Here is a 22,766-nt window from a genome sequence, read left to right as displayed (position 1 = left end):
AATGAATGACTTGTTAAAAGTAATTTTCAGAACACAGCCTGTCACACAGCATCATGAAGCAGTTGGCAGGTTGGTGTTCTTGGCTAAAATATTTGTGTTTATGTCCAATAACGTTTACCAATAAAAACACCATCGTGAAAGGTCGATTATTTTCTTGTTGCTGCCGACGTTTAAAGGCCTACTTAAACCCACTACAACCGACCACGCAGTCTGATAGTTTATATATCATTGATAAAATCTTAACATTGCAACACATGCCAATACGGACGGTCTAGTTTACTAAATTGCAATTTTAAATTTCCCGCGAGGTATCCTGTTGAAAACGTCGCGGAATGATGACGCTTATGTTGAATGCGTGCTTGTGACGTTATTGGTTTGAGCGGACATGTTCTCCCAGCACCACTCATGGCTAAAATTAGTCTCTTTTTATCGATTAATTACAAAGTATTTTGGACATCTGTGTTGCTGAATTTTTTGCAATTTGTTAAAAAAATAATGGAGACTATAAAGAAGAATGCTGTTGGTGGAAAGCGGTGGATTGTAGCTGCCTTTAGCAACCAAAACACAGCCGGTGTTTCTTTGTTTGTTGTGAAGCTTTAACACAGAGCGGTTAAGCAAACATGTTTCTCTGCCACATGTAAACCAGCAAATTTTTGGATGGGAAAATTGGGATATTAAGTCGGCTCTTACCGGAGACTTGTGCGGATTTTGCGACCTCCTCCTGCAGCTGTGAAAAAGGCAACTGTGATCTGGGCTCCTTCATTGGCTTCTCTCAGAGACAGTGGCAGTCACTGCAGCCCTCCGACTTTCAGGTATGACTTTATAATCTCACTAAAACCCTATTAACACAATAAGCAGATAAGTGATTTTCCAGAATTATCCTAGTAAATGTGTCTAATAACATCTGAATCGCTCTCACTGCCGTAGCCTGGAGCCGTCGCCTTTTCTTTTTTTTTCTGCTTCACTCTTACTTTCCTCATCCACGAATCTTTCACCCTCGCTCAAATTAATGGGGAAATTGTCGCTTTCTCGGTCCGAATCACTCTTGCTGCTGGTGGCTATGATTATAAACAATGTGAGGATGTGAGGAGTCCTACAACCCGTGACGTCACGGACACATCGTCTGCTACTTCCGGTACAGGTAAGGCTTTTTTATTAGCGACCGAAAGTCGCATACTTTATCGTCGATGTTCTCTACTAAATCCTTGGAGCAAAAATATGGCAATATCGCGAAATGATCAAGTATGACACATGGAATGTAACTGCTATCCCCGTTTGAATAAGAAAATCTCATTTCAGTAGGCCTTTAAGCATGTCCTCTTAAACCAGGGCACTTTATTTCTTTCACATTATGTTCTTTTGTGTTTTTGTTAGCTGACGAATTAAGCATAGCTAAATGTTTTTTAAAAAAGAGTGGAGATTATATTTGACTTTTCTTATTTTATATTCAAGGATTTTTATTTTTTATTTTATTATCTCAAAACACCTCTTAAGTTGGGATCCTGTTAGGCAAAACCTACTTTTCTTACTTATTGGTACTCGTTTTTGTGTATTTGGGATCCCCATCAATCCCAAAAATTGCAAGACAGGGTATGGTGGCGATATTTAGTTACGTCATCGAATATTTCCATCCTAAATCGGGATGAGTTTTGATCTATATCGCCCAACGCTACATTTGTTTAAGTGACAGTGCTAGCAAAGTTTAGGGACATTCTTTGTGTTTAAGTGTTGCAGGAGGGCTTATGATGGCATTATGTTTATATGTATGAGAGCTAGGGGTGTATAGGTACACAAACATTTCGGTTCGGTATGTACCTCGGTTCAGAGGTTACGGTTCAGTTCATTTTCGGTACAGTAAAAAAACAACAATATACATTTTTGGATTATTTGTTATACAAATTTGCAAATCTTCCACAAAATATTTTTCTTAATGGAATATTTGATGTGAAGTAATCGGAAACTTGGATAGGTCAATAATTCATAATAACATTGATTTTGATTGAATATTATGTTTTGAGCAATGACACTTTGAAAAAAAAAACAGCTTTGTTTTATTAGTCAACGTTGCAACTTTTTCTAAATTACATTTAGCCTTTAGGCTTTTTTATTTCACTTTTGTTTATGTTTTGGTTTATTTGAATAGTATTTTTAGAATGTGCCGTGGGCCTTTAAAACATCAGCTGTGGGCCGCAAATGGTCTCCGGTGCACACTTTTGACACCCCTGCTATAGATAATAAAAAATAAAATCTGATGAAAAAGCAGAGCCTGGCGACGCATGCGCATTTATCATAACTCTCTCGCTCTCTCTGTCTCTCCCCCTCCCACATGAATGTTGCTTTGGCACCACTTTTTGTTTTGTTTTTAACCCCTTCTTAACCCTGAACGTACATTGAAAATACACGCAACCCTAACTTAAAATGCCGGACATTTGAGGCATTTAAGAAACTCCACCTGGACAGCCCCGCAAAAGAGGACATATCCGGTGAAAAGAGGAGGTATGGTCAGTCTATCGTAGCTCTGTTGCTGCTAGCATGCCGTGTTGGTTTTTTTTGATCGATAGAAACTTTTATTAGTAGATTGCACAGCACAGTACATATTCCGTACAATTGACCACTAAATGGTAACACACCAATAAGTTTTTCAACTTGTTTAAGTCGGGGTCCACGTAAATCAATTCATGGTGCCTCGGTGTGCATTGTTTACACAACGTGCGGCGCGCTACTTAATATGTCCGTGTCGTTTGGTACACCTCCGAACCGAACCAAAACCCCCGTACCGAAACGGTTCGATACAAATACACGCACCGTTACACCCCTAATGAGAGCACGTTTACCTTGTGTGAGTGTTAATAATGAAATTCGGATAATCAAGACATTTACAGTTGTGATCAAAATTATCCAACCCCCACACAATTTTGGTGTTTTAGCAAGTTGGACATTTATTCCGTATTTTGTTTATAGTCATATCAAATAAAGATGTGTCAAATAGACAAATGCAACTTAAATTGTAAATTTAACACTGTATTTTACAAAATACCAGAAAAGGAGATTTTTCTTAATATCTCATTGCCAAAATTATTCAACCCCCTAGTTACATGCATCTTTAGTACTTAGTAGAAAACCCTTTGGCAGTAGTTACATCCTTCAAACATGATACATAACCGGACACAAGTTTCTTACAACGATCTAAAGGTATTTAAGCCCATTCCTCTTGGGCAAAGGCCTCCAGTTCATTCATATTATTGGGCTTGCGTGCTGCAACTGCCTTCTTCAAGTCCCACCACAGGTTTTCTATAGGATTTAGGTCTGGCGACTGTGAAAACCACTCCAGAGTCTTCCAGCCCTTCTTCTGCAACTACTCTGATGTTGATTTGGAGGTATGCTTGGGATCGTTGTCCTGTTGGAAGGTCCAACGTCTCCAAAGTCTCAGCTTCGTCACTGACTTTATGACATTTGCAGTTAATATCCTGGTAGGAAATAAAATTCATAATGCCTTGAACGTGCTGAAGATTCCCGGTACCTGAGGCAGAGAAACAGCCCCAGAGCATGATTGACCCCCCCACCATGCTTAAGAGTAGTAGGCAAGGTGTTCTTCTCTTTGTAAGCTTCATTTTTTCTCCTCCAGACGTAACGTTGATTCATAGGCTCAAAGAGTTCCAGTTTTGTCTCATCACTCCATAGAACAGTTTCCCAAAACCTTTGGGGTTTGTCCAGATGATTTTTGGCATACTGGAGTCTATTTTTCTTGTGCCTGGTAGTCAGAAGTGGGGTGCGCCTGGGAGTTCTGGCATGGAGGCCTTCATCTCGTAATGCGCGCCTTATTGTCTGGGACGAAACCTGCGTTCCACCCTCTGCAATGTCCTGTTGTAGTTCCTCAGCTGTTACCCGGGGGTTTTTCACCACTGTACGCTTTAAATACCGGACAGCATCCTCTTTCTACCACACCCAGGTCGTGTTTCCACTGTGCCTTTAGCTTTAAACTTGCAAATTATGCTCCCAACTGTGTCTCTTGGAATGTGTAATGTCTTTGCTATTTTCTTATATGCATATCCTTTCTTATGAAGAGAAATTACCTCCTCTCTTGACTTCTTTTACCACTCCCTGGACTTCACCATGTTGCAAATACACCATTGACCATCTACAAGAATCTGAGCGTCAGTCTTTTTCAATCAGTTTAATTGTTGCTCGTTATGGTTCTAATGACATCTACAGGTGTTTTCAAGACCTGATTGAAAAGACCTTATTCAAATTCTGTTCTTAAAGAGTTATGATCTTCGAGGGGTTGAATAATTTTGTCAATGAGGTATTAAGAGAAATGACACTGTTTGGTATGTTACAAAATATAATGTTGTAATTCAAGTTTCATTTGTCTATTTAATCCATCTTTATTTGATATGACTATAAACAAAATACGGAATAAATGTCCAACTTGCTAAAACACCAAAATTGTGTGGGGGTTGAATAATTTTGATCACAACTGTAATACTACAAAAAAATTTCTGTGCTACCAAAAAAATGATGTGCTACTATTTTTTTTTTTTTTAGTAGCACCGGTGCTACAAGTGAAAAAGGCAAGCGTACAGCACTGCATTATACTGGTACTTAAACAGGAAGTGTGACATCATATAAACCAAAAATGAATGGAAATGATCACTTAATTTTTACTTATTTTAAAAAAAAATTCTAAAACATTTACAAAGTAAAACTAAAGAAGATAAACATATCTAAACTAGCGTTGTCCTGATACCAAAATTGTGGTACCGGTACCAAAATGCATTTCTGTACTGTCATACTTTTCTAAATAAAGGGTACCACAAAAAATGGCATTATTGGCTTTATTTTAACAAAAAAAATCTTACTGTACAATAAACAAATGTTTCTTATAGCAATCAGACAACAATTTTGGCCATAAATAAAATAGTGAACATACTAGGCAACTTGTCTTTTAATAGTAATCTCAGGCTCCTAATTTGGCTGCTGACGTATGCAGTAACAGCTTAATTTCTAATTATATTATTTTGTCAAAAACATAAAGGACAAGCCTTAAAAAATATATTATTACTCTAATTGTTAATTTTCTGTTAATATCTGGTTATTTTCCATTTCAACGTGTTCTAGCTACACTTCTGTTATAATGTAATAAACATTTATTCTTCTGTTTGGATACGTTATATGAGTTTTAGATGACACCACAAATTTAGGTATCGATCCGATACTAAGTAGTTACAGGATCATACATTTGTCATATGAAGTCCTCTTGTGTCCAGGGACGTATTTCCTGAGTTTATAAAAATAATATGAATTTTAAAAAAAGGGGAAAAAAAATTTGTGACGATAAAAATCAATGTAATCATAGTACCGTATTTTCCGCGCTATAAGCCGCACCTTCAATGAATGGCATATTTAAAAACTTTGTTCACCTATAAGCCGCACCTGGTCATAAGCCGCGCCTACGCTGCGCTAAAGGGAATGTCAAAAAAACAGTCAGATAGGTCAGTTAAACTTTAATAATATATTACATACAAACCAGTGTGCAAATGTGCAATCACAACAATAGTAACACTCAAAATATAATGCGCAAAAGTGCAATCACAACAATAGCATGGCAAGCTAGAAACACAGTGAAGGACAACTTCTCGTTCCCTGTGGTGCGAATATTTACCGTACGTGCTCCCGTTTTATCCACAGTGCGGTTCACAGGAATATCAAAAGTCAGTGGAACCTCGTCCATGTTGATAATGTGCTCTGGCCGGATCTTTTTTTCAGCTATCTTGTTTTTACAACATGCGCGGAAAGTAGCCAGCTTTTCTTGAAAGTCTTTTGGCAGTTGCTGTGAAATAGTAGTCCGTGTGCGGATGGAGAGATTGCGTCTTTTCATGAACCGGAAACACAAAGAAGCACCACCTTTAAAATTATCCAAGTGAAGTTTGCTTGCTAGCGCTGTTGCCTTCATTTGAATAGTGATGGTACTGACACTTCTGCTTGCTGCTCAACAACACACTGTTCGCGTTTGTCCTCTAACTGTTGCCAACTTGCTTTGTTCCCTCGGAAACTCTGTTTTGTCTTCTTTACTTGGTGCAGGTCATCTTGTTGCTTCCTCCAGCTACGCACCATTGATTAATTTATGTTCAATTCTCTCGCTGCTGCTCTATTTCTGTGTTCTTCTGCGTGACTTATTGCCTTGAGTTTGAATTCTGCGTTGTACGCGTGTCTCTTAGTAGGAGCCATTTTGTGGTCGTCTTTACAGAAACACACAAATGAAATGAATCGTATTAGCCGCGCGCTTCTTCTACGGGGGCGGGTGCTTACCTTGGCGGATGCGTACCGTAGAAGAAGAAGTGCTTCCTCTTTCCAGGTGGGCGGGTGCTTACCTTGGCGGTTGCTTACCGTGGAAGAAGAAGCGCTTCCTCTTCTACAGGGAAAAAAGATGGCGGTTGTTTACCGTAGTTGCGAGACCTAAACTTTATGAAAAGAAATATTTATATTAATCCATATATAAGGCGCACCGGGTTATAAGCCGCACTGTCAGCTTTTGAGAAAATTTGTGTTTTTTAGGTGCAGCTTATAGCGCGGAAAATACGGTAGTATGGACTAGATTCTTTATTGTACTTGGTATCATTACCGTGGATGTCAGGTGTAGATCCATCCATAGAATTTGTTTACAATCAAGAGCGCTATCTTTGGTAAGCGGCGACGACGGTGAGCTATTGCATCCTCCTACAGTGTGTAATGAAGCATGTTTAGCTAATCCTCGTACTGCAGGGATGATACTTGTAAGAAACGTACTTTAGTTGTCGTAATGGAGGCGAGGATTAGTGATTTAGACACTGCTGACTTCCGATGGACGCTAGCCGCTAGCTACCTAGCCATGTTTTAAAACACCGCTTGCTGAGCAGCATTTCAGTGTAACAGCTTCACCTTTATCGTTAGTTTTCAAGCCAAAATGCATCCAATCTTTTTGTAAGTACTTTGATATCGTGCGCTGCCGAACATGCTCCTCTGCTCATAAAACCAGCAAGGTCACAACATTTAGCTATCATACCCGATAAAAAAAGAAAGGGGGAACCGGTACTTTTCAAACACAGTATAGTACTGTTTTTGATTCATTAGTACCACGATGCTATAACGTACAACCCTAATCCAAACACACAAATAAAGATTAACATGGTTCTCACGAAGCTCGTACAATATGTAATGTTTCCTCTGCCAAGAAAGTTATTGTTTCTATTTCATTTACTTAAAAAAAAAAGATAATACAATTTGGTAAAAGAATTGAGTGTGCGTGTAAGTACCTTTTGAGCACATTCAACAACCGCGATAATGATAACTGTGATCATTTTGGTCACAATAACTTTATTTATCCAAAATATTTATTGTGGTGGTTGTGTATATTTGAGGGTCCACCACCACCTCCTTAACTGGGACAGAACCTATGTTATTGCTTTTGGTTGTGATCTTTATTTAAGTGCAACATTTTGCTAACCGATGGACTACTTGTTTGTTTCATTCAATTTGGATATTCAAAAGTTAACATTCCAATTACAATGTTAGAATCTAAAAGAGATATGGGGGTAGGGGGACACCAAAGTATGTCCCTAAAAAGGGGTATGCCAATAATTATTGAGAAGCACTCGGAAAGTGTGATACTGCTACTGCTTGTTCATCAAGTAGATACCTGAACTGGAAAAAAACATGTCCTGTCCTTCACTTTGTGTACCAAGTGGGAATTTGGTACTACTCTGTACCGAACCAAACCCACTATATTATTATAGAATTTATGAGACAATGCCATGTCCAGACGAACACAGATACTTAATAAATGCGTAGTTATATCTGTGTTTAGGCCTCTTGTTCACACACAAACGCATACTTTTGTCTTTAAAAACGCAGACTTTTGCAAACACTGGCCAAAATGTAGATTTCCAACGCTCAGCGTATGCATGTACACGGCACAAATGGAGACTTGTGATGACGTCACAGTTTTGCGCTGTCATTTCCAAGCTCAGCAACACTGTCTAGCTGGTTTTAAACACACAATAAGATGACTTACTGTACGTTTAAATGTAAAAAAGCTGCTCTTATCACTCAACATTAATAAAAAAAGACGCATCAAAATGGGCTTTGCGACACTCCCGCCGGAGCTAATGACTTTCAGCTGTTTAGGATACGATCGCGGTCGAACATCCACCTGATGGGACAACTTTGACAAGCAAGACTTTTTGCTCTGCGTCATAAGACAGGTGAAAAATTCTCTTATGTTTTTAGTCCTTAACGACAACTCATGAAATTAACTCACGTGTGTCGCTTCCATTTTTGTAAATGGAGCCGGGTGCGACCGTGCTCCCACATGAAGAGCGACCAAGCAACTAAAAACAAAATAATGTAGCGTCCTCCCTGTAGTGGGTACTGATGTTAAAATATATACTTCATTACACATGTACCATAATATCACTATATCCATTATTAAATGCTTTCAAATTCCCTTAAACATGCAAAAGGGATTCCTTGGCTTGTTAGTGCGAGCTGATTTCAGAAATAATGTAGATTTCCCAGCACATGTAATACATTACCATGTTGCTGAACATGTTATAATTCTACAAGTGCTGGGTTTCAGCAGCACATCCGTGCAATCGCTCTTTAGTAATGTTCTTAGGGCTCTGTGTACGTGCAGGCAGGTTTTTAAAGATAATGTAAGTGTCATTATACGTCTAAAGTATATCAAAATAAACATAATAGGAGGTATAATGCCATAATGCTTTTTTCAGGCTTCTGATTGGACAAAATGTGCATGATAGCAGGTGAATGTTTATGTGTAGACAGACAGTTTTGAAACAACACTTGTGTGGACGGGGATCGATTCAACCCCAAATACCTGTATGTGTTTTTGAAACTCTTTGTGTTCGTGTGGACATGGCCTTAGAATGGTTAGATATAGGGCTGGGCGATATATCGCAGGTTTGTCTCTGTGCGATATACAAAATTACTATATCGTGATATTTGAGTATACGTTCTCACGCAGTTGCTTTTAGCTGTGGGCATTATTACACTACAAGCTCTTCCCATTCCTTCTTGCGTCTCCTTCACAGACACTAAGCGCACCTTCTTGCATACGACACGTACTGTCACGTCATACGTCACATACGTATGCGCCCTCGCGGAGCAGAGATAGCAGCATGGGTAACGTTAGCTGTGATGCTAGCAAAGCCTGGCGAGTGGTAATACGAGAGAAAGAAGGTGCTAATGAAGGAAGAATTCATTCCCAGGAAAAACAGCAGGGGGTCCATCGTCTGGCGGTGGTTTGGCTTCAAGCGGGAAGATGTCGAATAGACAACTTTAATTTGTCAAGTGTGGGGCACAAGCGTTGCTCTTTCTCTCTGGCACTAACCGAGGGTGGACGCTCCCCTTTCCTCACCCTTATCTCTCCTGCTTGCTTCTTTGTTTTGTCTTGTCTTAACTTTCTTGTTGCCTCTTTTTTGCACTGTTCTCCAAATCTAAACATTGGAACTATTTAACTGGCCTCAACAAAATTGACAAGATCTTGGGTTTGGGGGAACCTGCTGTCGTGAAGAAGCGGTTGTTGCTGGACACACGACGGACTCTTGGGAGAAGAAGGAAGGCCGCGTGCCTGGCGACCCTTTTCTGTCGAGGAAGTGAAGATATCCACCTATTCGGAATTATGACAACAGGACATCTGCTGATTGGAGTAAGCGTTGCTCTGGTTTGTCGACAAATTGGAAGTTGCTGGCAGTCTTCAAAGTACCCCAAAGCTGCCACAAATGATTGGAGGATGCGGGAAGAACTTTGGATGACATTGTACTGTCTACCCCGCAGGTTTTGAGGATCATCCATCCATCCATCCATTTTCTACCGCTTATTCCCTTTTGGGGTCGCGGGGGGCGCTGGCGCCTATCTCAGCTACAATCGGGCGGAAGGCAGGGTACACCCTGGACAAGTCGCCACCTCATCGCAGGGCCAACACAGATAGACAGACAACATTCACACTCACATTCAGTCATAGACAATTTTAGAGTGAAAAGCAAATTTTATTTTCACTCGCATACAAATCATTTTAACTTGGATTGTTTTCCTGGCTTCGAGACTCTCCCGAAGATCTCTGCTGCGAAGACACAACAAACTCCCCTTTTTGTCTCTCATGGACACACCTTTTGTTGCGAACTTTGGACTAGCGACGGCAAATACATCAAGGCCGCGGAACAGAGACACAATATGGGCTTATATACACACACATACACATTCACAAAAAAATATACGCCACACATACACCCCCCCACCCCCCTAATCCAACGCCCTCGACGCAAATCCCGTAGGGGTGATGAATGGCTGGTCAGCGCCTGAGAGCTGCGACCTACCACCATGACCTTGAACTACCTTCCCTGTGTTGCTAGATATCTCGAGATGTATGTTGTAATATGTATATGTGCTTTGCTATGGAGGTTTTTTCTCACTCCGAACTGGGCCCCCTTAAACCCAGTCTGGATTGTATTTTTTTACTCATCGTTCCCCAGCGTTTACCTTTTTCCCATCTTTTATGGAGCGCCTTATGGCGACCCATCAAAGTTCTTGTTCTGTAACTCTGTACACTGTTTGTTTGTGACATCTTGAACAGGTTTGTGCTGAAAACAAAGTTTTGTTGTACCTGTTGCAATGACAATAAAGACCTACCCACTGTCACGCCAAATGTCTTCCTCTCTACAAACCCCCCTCCCCCCATTTACTTTCAGGGTCATGATTAATACAGATGTTTTTTTAACGCTATATTATAAAAATGTAACGCTATATTACAAATATACTGACGTTTTGTTAACGCTGTATTATAAAAATAAAAACAAATTTAAAAAACAATTTACAAACAAGCTATGGGATGATGCATTTACTTCCGGGGTCACGTTTCCTCACGTGTCCTCTTACGTCATCCCATAGCTTGTGTTTGTAAATTGTTTTTTTATTTTTTTTTATTTTTTTATAATACAGTGTTAACAAAACGTCTGTATTTTTATAATATAGCGTTATATTTTTATGATATAGCGTTAACAAAACGTCTGTATTAATCATGACCCCGGAAGTAAATTGGGGTGTAAGGTTATTGTAGGGAGGAAGAAATTTGGCGTGACACTAGTAGCATTACTGCTAATATGTAGCATCATTTGAAAAGTCACCTGCTAATAACTGTTTGATAAATACAGTTTTGGTCAATTGACTTAGTTGTGATTTCCTTGTCTGCATGAAAGTTTAAAATGAGCATACATTAATGCAGTATGAACAAGAATGTTTTAATGTAGACACATAGGATCATCATACTGCTGTAATTATATGCATCAAGTGTTAATTCAAGGCTAAGGCAAAATATCGATATATATATCGTATATCGCAATATGGTCTAAAAATATCTAGATATTAAAAAAAGGCCATATCGCTCAGCCCTAGTTAGATATATAAACACTTTGATTTTATCTGATGTAAGTCCTTCAGAAATATGTGACAATGGAACATTGAACCGATCACACACATTAAAGCACCCTTCAAATAACATCCGAATATGATCACCTTCGGGTTGGGGTTGTTGTTTTTTGGGGTGCCATAATTACATATGCAATGATTTTCCAGCAAGGTTACATCATTGTTTCTTTGTTGAGTTACATAAGGAATTATTTCGGAAGTGTTTGGCTTGGGGTTAAACTAGCAAAATAGAACAGTAGAGTCAGTGCCTGCAACTTCTTCTTGTGTTTACATAGACAAGTGTAGTAGCGGGTGTGGCCTTGTCGTTGTGGGAAAATATTAGAGGAATATTAACTACCTTCCAACTATTTGCAGAAAATAAGTCGATGTAGAAGTTATTGTAAGTACATTGCTACTGTGACGCAATTCACTTCATTTGTAAACACGGCGTCGCTGTCGAGTAACGCGCGCACCGTCTTAAAAACAGCAAAAAATATCAACTACTCACCGACCAAATGATGGCGTAGGAAAAAAGTATGAATTTGAGGAATATGTAGGAGATTCTGTGGCAGTAGCGCGTCTCGCCATTGTTCGACATCGTGGTGTTGGCGACGGACTGGATCACTGTCTTCTTGACTGAAGACTCACTTCCGCCTTGAGGTTGTCCGCACACCTGGCTGCGCGTGGCGGCCAATGGCCTGGGGGATGCGTTCACAAACATCACGACGTTGGCTTAAGTTTGTTAAACAATATTCCGTACATTACCAGCGCTACGGAAACGAGTTACTGTAACTTCAGATATGCGACACTCACGTTAAAGGTTTGAACCTCTATAACAAAGTGCTCCTGAAACGTCATACATATATTTTTGCACCATCAAAAGCCGCTCGTGTTGATATGATGCCATGAATAAATTATGCCAATCGGTTTACTAATGATCACATATAACATTTCATTTATGTACAGTCACGACATATCTTATTTTTTCAACGAGAGGCAAAATGGGACCAAATATAATTATTTTGTAATTCACTGTATGTTTTAGAATGATTTAACTAATTGAGCAAGGAATTCTACACAAATATGAAGCAGTCTAACAACCAGTACAAGCATTTTGTTTCTAAAATGGTCCCTGATGTGCTTTATTTTGCATTCTAGACTACTGAAAAGGGGGAAATAAAAAAATGAAGTTGTCCTTCATCACATCAAATTTTGTGGCTTCACCACACTGCTGATTTTTATTATTTAAGTATCTATCCATCCATTTCCCACCACTTGTCCCTTGTGGCGTCACAGGGGGTGCTGGAGCCTATCCCAGCTGCATTCAGGCGGAAGGCGGGTATAAATAAATGGGTTGCACTTGTATAGCGCTTTTCTACCTTCAAGGTACTCAAAGCGCTTTGACACTACTTCCACATTCACACACTGATGGAGGGAGCTGCCATGCAAGACGCCAACCAGCACCCATCAGGAGCAAGGGTGAAGTGTCTTGCTCAGGACACAACGGACGTGACGAGGTTGCTACTAGGTGGGATTTGAGCCAGTGACCGTCGGGTTGCGCACAGCCACTCTTCCACTGCGCCACGCCGTCCATAATTATATATATATATATATATATATATATATATATATATATATATATATATATATATATATATATATATTCCCCAAAATGTATTTTAACTACAATAATACAGTAGATTGCACTGTTGTAGTGGCTGCTGGTTGCACGAGCTGTGCACTCTTGCATGTCTTCATTTTGTGTTTTTGATATACCGTATTTCCTTGAATTGCTGCAGGGCATATAGTATGCGCCTGCCTTGAATTACTGCCGGGTCAAACTCGCTTCCCAAAATAATTAGCGCATGCATAGTATTACCGCCTGGTCAAACTCGTGACGTCACGAGTGACACTTCCCCTGTCATCATTTTCAAAACCGAGGAGGCTGATTTCAATACCGGTAATTGTAACACGGAACGACACAGGAGGTCCTTCATACCGACAGCCATCAGACTGTATAATGCATAAGTTCCTTGACTGCACTTAAATGTACAATATATGTAGAAAATATTTATATTATTCATATATTATATGTATATTATATGTCATATATTATTTATTATTATTATTGTTTATTGTGAGCGAACTGTGGTGCTGAATTTCCCCCAGGGATCAATAAAGTACTTTCTATTCTATTCTATTCTATTCTTTTCTATAATTTGAAATCGCATAAAGGGAAGAATATTAAGAGCTATTCAGTAGGATTTAAGGTCCAAACTTACATCACACTCACATTTTTACTGCATACCTTTGGTAAGTGCCGTAGTGAGAAGAGGTTTTCAAATAATTAGCGCATGCTTACTTTTACCGCATGCCTTTGGTAAGCGCAAGAGTGAGAAGAGGTTTTAAATTAATTAGCGCCCCGGGACAATTCAAGGAAATACGGTGTTTCAATGTATGTTTCCCTATTGTTTTCATGATCTTTGTGCCTTTTGGGACTGAGCAACAAATGTGTGGCACTAATATTTGTGACTTTTGTGGTGGGTTTTTTTTTGTCTTTCTGCCTGGAAGAGCCTTTTGACCGTGGCCATGTTTTCACCGGAGATCAGCTCTCCGCCACACCGGAGTCCATGTGGAGAGAGTGTAGGAGATATGTAACAACAAGAGAGGGGGCTTTGTCAAGGAGCTAAATGACTATATATCGGACACTTCGGTCTCCCTAGACAGATTCTTGCTCATCTGCAAGGAAAAAAAACTTTGGCCCGGTGCTAGTGTGCAGTCTTGGACAGGTTCGGGTTCTCTTAGTTGCTTTGTTGGGTCCGTTCCTGTCTCATACATATTTGGTTTCAAGTTGACAATGCTGTTTGTGAGGTGCAATCAGAAACAAACTAACTATCTGAGCTCAGGCTGCATTCCCTTCAGGTTGACTTGAACCTTTTTCTTTTTTCATATGCCCTTTTCAAAGCCTTAAGCAGTGATAAGGGTTCAGTAGATACATCAACACAAAAGATAAAAATTGGAACACACACGGAAATTGTGTACTTGCTTCAATAGACCCCTCATATAAGCACAGTAACAAAACCCTTCCTAATGTCATCTTTGAAATATTTCTAACACATGAACTTTTCTCAACGTCTTATCAACCAAGACTATCCATAAAGTATTTTTTACAGTTCAACAAATATATTACAAAACAACTGATGGACAAATCTGTGGAAATTGTTTTAAAAAAGATAAGTTGTAGATATTGAAGTTTTTTGCATCATTTAAAACACAATCATCAATACCTGCCTAACATATACCATCTATTACAATTAAGGGTTTGTGGACACTGCACGTGTATAGGTACAAACATGGGTTCATATTGTGCACATACACCCACATACAGTGCATGTTCATGTAAACAAAGGCTGTGAAAAGAACGAGCTGAAGTCAGCAGTCTCAAAATATTTTTCTCTGAACGCAGCACACAATTGAGACAATGAGCCAGAAAGAAAAGCATGTGGTTGGAAGCACATTCATCTGGTCGCAAAGTAACAAAGTAAACAGACCGCAATACTAGCAGAAATTAGTAACTTTTTGGACATTTGTTGACAATTTGTTACATTGTTAAAGAAAAACAGATACTTTTTGCACTTGCAAGTCTGCTCCAATGTTCATACATTATGTCCTCTAGTGAGTCTCAAATGAAAATCTCGCCTTTTAGTTTGGTAAACAAATTGGTAAACAAACACAAGCCAGCGGCATCGTCGGGATCTGTTTTCATTATTTAGTCACATTTCAGATGCGTGTTTTTGGTAGTAATTATAAAGTACACAACAAACATTGCAACCTTTCTCTGAATGCTTGACAGCCATTATTTTCAATCACAGAGCTGTGTGCTTTGCAAGCACAACAGCTGATGGAGATTTAGTTTCAAGGACTGCTAATGCATATTCAAACAAATGTGCACGCATCTTGGTTCACAGCATTTGTTAAATGTAAGTATAAAGTGAAGAAAACACTTGAATTTTTTGGGAATCCTAAATTATGTTTTCCATTTGAAATATTGGTAGTAGGAATTATTTGTTTTGGGGTCAGTAAGTTACTTTTTAACAAACATCTATGGCGGGATTCTGGTTGACTCAGACAATGTCAGTTGAATTGCTCAGGTGGTATTTATTTTACATGTGTCCAAAGTGCAAAAATATTTACAGCGAGAAAAAAAAGTGTTACGGCTGGTTCTAGGCCGCAATGATAAAAGGGGAGGCGATACTGAAGTTAAATGTGCACAAAATATTGTGTATTATTTAATATAACAAAAAGTGTGTATCCAGTAAACAAAAAGACAAAAGTAACATAAATGTACAAAACAAACAAATGGGCAAATGGCTATGTTGTGATGTCACAGTGAGGTGAATGTACTCTTTTAGACATTAAGTCAACACATAAAACACATAAAAAGATCAGATTGAGTATAATTTTCATGTGATCTTGGCATGTGCAAAATAACAGTGAGATCCGATATGCAGTGACATAAATGCTGCTAACATTAGCTTTTATTATGCAGAGTCTGAATTGATCTGAGCGTGTGGATCTATGTAATATTAATGAAGTTTATTTTGTCTTAAAAAAAATAGTGATGACGACTTCAAGGACTATAATTAAACAGTGTACATATAAGAGATAATCAATTATGATTTTGTAGAAGTTCAGGCGTAGGATTATTTACGATCTGAAAATGCTTCCAGAATTGAACATCTTACAGACAGATTTAAAAATCAAGTTATAAAAGTGACTTTGGAGCAAACTTTACACCCAACATATCCTATACATATTATATATTCTGTAGACCACAAGGAAGTGTTTTAAATGACGTTTAAAAATCATCATAGGTCCCCTTTAATCAAAATGTGGTCATAACCTACTCAGTGGTCTAGCAACCTACTCAGTGGCCTAGTTGTTAGAGTGTCCGCCCTGAGATCGGTAGGTCGTGAGCAGAGGTGGGTAGAGTAGCCAGAAATTGTACTCAAGTAAGAGTACTGTTACTATAGTGATTTATTACTCAAGTAAAAGTAAGGAGTAGTCACCCAAATATTTACTTGAGTAAAAGTAAAAAGTATGTTGTGAAAAAACTACTCAAGTACTGAGTAACTGATGAGTAACCCGATTACGGCAACAAATAATGCACAAAAACATAAAAATAGCAATGAGCAAATTCAGAGCCAGGAATATCTCTTAAGCAACTAAAAAAATAATATATATTAAATAATAGTACATTAAAATAAAATTAAAAAAAGGCACATTGAGCCACAATAACTTAACAGCACCATAGCCTCAGTAGGCATTCATTGATTTGATTGATTGATTAAAACTTGTATTAGTAGATTGTACAGTACAGTACATATTCCGTACAATTGACAACTAAATGGTAACACCCAAATAAGTTTTTCAACTTGTTTATCAATTACTTAGTAAATTACCAAGTCGAGGTGATCTACCTCATATATACATATACAAACACACACATATCATTTATACACACATACATATATATATATATATATATATATTTATATATATATATATATATACACATACATTTATATATACAGTATATAATTTATATTTATTTATTTTGCCGTTTTTGTTCACATGTTGAAGGTGTTTTAATGAATATACATGCATGTTTAACATATAGATTCCTATCTTTCATAAAGACAAGAATATAGTTGGTGTATTACCTGATTCTGATGACTTGCATTGATTGGGATCCCACGTCCACGTTTTCAAATGGAGGGGAAAAAAGTTCCTCTTTTCTGTCTAATACCACATGAAAGTCGTTGGTTTTTCGCATCTTATTTGTCCAGCTTCCATATTCATTTTTATACACTTTACAAGAAATACATTGGCGGCAAACTCCGTAGCTTGCTAGCTTGTTTGCGCTGGCTTTCGGAGACTCTTATTTTGTTAGCGCAGGCGCGATGGAGCGGCACTTTTATTGTGAAGACAGGAACTGTGCGATCAGTCTTTAGGCTTTTGACGGGAAGTACGGTTGAAATAAAAAGTGTATTTTTTCCTTTACACTTTTGATTGATTGATTGAAACTTTTATTATTAGATTGCACAGTACAGTACATATTCAGTACAATTGACCACTAAATGGTAAGACTACAATACGTTTTTAAACTTGTTTAAGTCGGGTCATGTGACCGCCTGGCTCTGTTTGATTGGTCCAACGTCCCCAGTGACTGCATGTGATTGGTGAAACGCAGGCATGCGTAGATCCTACTTTGAAGCTCTGTCATTAACCAAAACAAACATCAATAGATCGATTAAAAAAAGTAGCGAGTAGCAAGCTGAATGTAGATAAATGGAACGGAGTAAAAGTAGCGTTTCTTTTCTATAAAAATACTCAAGTAAAAGTAAAAGTATGTTGCATAAAAACTACTTGTAGAAGTACAATGTATCCCAAAAGTTACTCAAGTAAATGTAACGGAGTAAATGTAGCGCGTTACTACCCACCTCTGGTCGTGAGTCATACCCAAGATTATAAAAATGGGACCCGTTACCTCCCTGCTTGGCACTCAGCATTAAGGGTTGGAATTTGGGGTTAAATCAGGGGCGTCACTAGACCTAATACTGTACTGGGGCACACCTGGGGCACAAATAATTCATGTGAGCGTGCAAAGCGCGCAAGCAAAAACATTTTTAGCACTTATTTATCATAAATAGTGCTTTAAACTATGAAATCATATCAGATTCTGTTGTATGGATCTTTGATTAACCACCTGAAATTAAGTAATGCATTTGACCTACTTGTGCACTTTTTTGCTCCAGTCTTCTAAACTGCTACTGGTAAAAGCAAAAAGGAAGAGCAATGAATCTTTTTTAAATATATATTGCAGTAATCATCTGCAAATTTAACATCTACAAAAGTAAAACAAAAAATAAAGTACCCCTACATCTCTGGGTTCTTTTATATTATTTAATTTCCATTTATGGCAATGTGGCTAATCCTATTTCAGATACACAAAACTATAACATATACACAAAACAATAAAGCCACAGTAGTAGAATAAATGAACAACTGTTGTGTGTCTGTTCAGGGAATCATTTTCTGAGAAGTAAACTGTAACGTCTCGTTTTCATTTTTGCAAAGTGGTCAATCACTCTGGACAGACATGGAAATATTACAGTAACTGTTATACAGTTGACCAGTGGTTCCCAACTGCTGGGTCGTGACATAAAAGTGGATTGTGTGTCATTTTCAGTGAGTCGCAGTCAAATGTGTGCATGAAAAAAAAAAGTTTAGGGAGAAAAAAATCAAATTGTGGCAACAAACCAGATTATTTTAGCCTTTTTTCTAGTGACTATTAGTGAGTATTTTAGCAAAAGGCAAAGCGACTAACAAGTTGGAGGAGGACTCAGGACAGACATGGAAATATATTTTTAAAAAATCTAAATGGGGCAACAAAACCCGATATTTTCAGCCATATTTCTGAAAACAAATACAGAAATGTTACTATGTTTTCTGGAAACAAAACCAGATGCTTTAGCTATAGCAATTTTTCTGCTGACAAAACAAGATTATTTTAGTCAAAGTCACACCGATTAACAAGACAAGTCTACTGTGCTATTTTTCTGTGAAATAAACTTGAATGATTTAAAAATTTGGCTCACGACTTGATGATATGGAAAAATGTTTTTCTTCCTGAAGATAAACCATTTGAGAAGCACTCAACTCACACATGCTTACTCCAAATCATCATTGATGCAGAAGCAGCAGACAATAACCAACATTATGTTTCATGTTCATTGGAAATTCCCCCGACAGCTCGTACAGCAAATTAATATGCTTGTCTTGATACAAGGAATAACGTTAGCTAACTTAGCATCAACTTAAGACAATGATGTTGCCTAGCTAGCTAGGACTTCACTTACATCTCTCATTCCTCGCTGCTTCTGCTCTGCTACGGGCGAATAACTTTCTGATATCCATCTAGGAGTTACAGTTTGAGTCAAATCAAAATCAAAATAATGTAATTAACAAATTGTTGTTGGCTAACGTTACCTACCTCACGCAGTAATTCGCATCGCCTCTCTTTCTTTCTCTCTCTCTCTCTCTCTCTCTCTCTCTCTCTCTCTCTCTTTCTCTCTTTCTCTCTCTCTCTCTCTCTCTCTCAACCGAAGTCTCGATCCACACGAGAATAAATTACCATATTAATTAGCCATGTGCTCATTGTTAGTGGAGTGAATACAGTAGCAATCAATTACCATACTAAGTAGTATGTGCGCTGTTGTCTATGTTATGTAGACTTAAAAATCTGAAGCGTTTTTTTTTTATTATTGGTGAAATTTATACTGGGGCACTGCAGATTAACAGTGGGGCACGTGCCCCAGTGAAATATGTCTGGCGACGCCCCTGGGTTAAATCACCATAAATGATTCCCTGGCGCTGCTGCCCACTGCTCCCCTCACCTCCCAGTGGGTGATCAAGGCTGATGGGTCAAATGCAGAGAAAAATTTCGCCACATCTAGTATGTGTGTGACAATCATTGGTACTTTACTCTAACTTTTTGAGCTTCCGAATTAAAGCAGAGTAAAGCCTCTTGTCAGGTATACATTGTTTGTGTCTTTGTGGGTGGAAGCAGGGCCGCTCTCATACTAAATCACACAGAAGTTGAACCTTGTAACGTAAACGTAGGGTAATGTGGTAGAAATAAACCGATTCGGCACAAAATCTAATAATTTTTCCCTATCCCATTTCCGAAAAATCTGGGACTTTTCGCCCACGGTTTGAGTCCTTTTGACAAACCAACGACAATGAATACATGATCTCCTGGTGGCGGTAAAAAGATTCCAACAATTGTGTGACTATATATAATCCTATTATGATAAACGTGACATGTAAACACCCCACCTTTGATAAAAAGTTGCTAGATATTGAGCTGCTTCCACCACCAAAAATATGCATACAACATAGTTGATGTTCAAACCGATAAACTTTTTTTTTTGCAAATAATCATTAACTTTAGAATTTGATGCCACCAATACGTGATAAAGAAGTTGGGAAAGGTGGCAATAAATACTGATAAAGTTCAGGAATGCTCATCAAACACTTATTTGGAACATCCCACAGGTGTGCAGGCTAATTGGGAACAGGTGGGTGCCATGACTGGGTATAAAAACAGCTTCCCAAAAAATGCTCAGTCTTTCACAAGAAAGGATGGGGGGAGGTACACCCCTTTGTCCACAACTGCGTGAGCAAATAGTCAAGCAGTTTAAGAACAAAGTTTCTCAAAGTGCAATTGCAAGAAATTTATGGATTTCAATATTTATGGTCCATAATATCATCAAAATGTTCCGAGAATCTGGAGAAATCACGCCACGTAAGCGGCATGGCCGGAAACCAACATTGAATGACCGTAACTTTCAATCCCTCAGACGGTACTGTATCAAAAAGTGGTGAACACGTCCTTTCCCAACTACTTTGGCACGTGTTGCAGCCATGAAATTCTAAATTAATTATTAATTGCAAAAAAATATATAGTTTATGAGTTTGAACATCAAATATATTGTCTTTGTAGTGCATTCAACTGAATATGGGTTGAAAATAATTTGCAAATCATTGTATTCCGTTTATATTTACATCTAACACAATTTCCCAACTCATATGGAAACAGGGTTTGTACGATGGGGTGGCGACTTTTCCAGGGTGTACCCCGCTTTCCGCCTGAATGCAGCTGGGGTAGGCTGCAGCACCCCCCGTGATTCCTGTAGAATGCGGTAGGAAATGGATTGACAGAGTTACGGGTGAAATAATCAATTAAGGTGTCATTAAAACTTCACTGATGATTAATTGTGTCCTATATATACTAGTCACATACACATACTATTCAAAATCGGGTAAATTTCATAGGAAAAAATAATTCCATACCTAAAATGGTTTAAAATGTTCTGGCAACCCATGAGTGTGTCCGATACTGCTCTTCTAATACGTCCCCCATTTGTTAGGATATTTACACATTTTATTTTATTTATTTTTATTTGGCAAAGACACTTCCCCGTCATTATTTTCACGTTCATAGATCTCTCTCTCTCTCAATGTTAGAAATGCAAGAAAGGCGCTGCTGGTGTTATGTTCTGAGGAGGCAAGGAGGCGACAACTAGGGCAGAACAGCGGTTTTCAAGGTTTATTTTAAACTTTTGATGAATATGTGGCGTGTGTATGCTACACCAGTGGTTCTCAACCTTTTTTCAGTGATGTACCCCCTGTGAAATTTTTTTTAATTCAAGTACCCCCTAATCAGAGCAAAGCATTTTTGGTTGAAAAAAAGAGATAAAGAAGTAAAATATAGCACTATGTCATCAGTTTCTGATTTATTAAATTGTATAACAGTGCAAAATATTGCTCATTTGTAGTGGTCTTTCAGGAACTATTTGGAAAAAAAAGATGTAAAAATAACTAAAAACTTGTTGAAAAATAAACAAGTGATTCAATTATAAAGATGTCTACACATAGAAGTAATCATCAACTTAAAGTGCCCTCTTTGGGGATTGTAATAGAGATCCATCTGGATTCATGAACTTAATTCTAAACATTTCTTCACAATAAAAGAAATCTTTAACATCAATATTTATAGAACATGTCCACAAAAAATCTAGCTGTCAACACTGAATATTGCATTGTTGTATTTGTTTTTTTACAGTTTATGAACATATATTCATATTTTGTTGAAGTATTATTCAATAAATATATTTATAAAGGATTTTTTAATTTTGGCTATTTATAGAATATTTAAAAAAAAATCTCACGTATCCCTTGACGTACCTTCAAGTACCCCCAGGGGTACGCGTACCCCCATTTGAGAACCACTGTGCTACACTATGTGTATGAATGTGGACTATGTGCAATATTAGTAATGTAAATGTTACCAAGGGTTGTTGTAGATATACATACTAGTTCTAGGTATTAGGCTGCTCTAGAATCATTTTTTAAAATTTTTATTATCTTTTTATTTATTTATTTATTTTTAATGCACTGTAGCACTTTATAGGTTATTTACTCAATGCAAAGGGATTTTTTAGAAATAAAATCTATTATTAGGCGCAGTGGAAAAGTGGCCGTGCGCAACCAGAGTGTCCATGGTTCAATCCCCACCTAGTACCAACCTTGTCACGTCCGTTGTGTCCTGATCAAGACACTTCACCCTTGCTCCTGATGGGTGCTGGTTAGCGCCTTGCATGGCAGCTCCCTCCATCAGTGTGTGAATGTGTGTGTGAATGGGTAAATGTGGAAGTAGTGTCAAATCACTTTGAGTACCTTGA

At 38.2% G+C, this 22,766-nt stretch overlaps 1 protein-coding gene across 1 annotated transcript in view; it reads right to left on the bottom strand.

The window, feature by feature from the left end:
* The window catches only part of tspan15 (tetraspanin 15), a 76,177-nt gene extending 63,984 nt beyond the window's left edge, over positions 1 to 12,193 (bottom strand). The window contains exon 1 of the mRNA XM_061879963.1: positions 11,966 to 12,193. Within this exon, the coding sequence (XP_061735947.1) occupies positions 11,966 to 12,178 (213 nt within the window). The 5' untranslated portion in view covers positions 12,179 to 12,193. The remainder of the gene's footprint in view (positions 1 to 11,965) is intronic.
* Between the last annotated feature and the right edge of the window lie 10,573 nt (positions 12,194 to 22,766).

The sequence above is a fragment of the Nerophis ophidion genome, linkage group LG02 (genome assembly GCF_033978795.1).
Source record: "Nerophis ophidion isolate RoL-2023_Sa linkage group LG02, RoL_Noph_v1.0, whole genome shotgun sequence".
In the NCBI taxonomy this organism is placed as follows: domain Eukaryota; kingdom Metazoa; phylum Chordata; class Actinopteri; order Syngnathiformes; family Syngnathidae; genus Nerophis; species Nerophis ophidion.
Note: the sequence above shows the minus strand (reverse complement) of the source record. Positions and strands in the feature narration are given on the sequence as shown.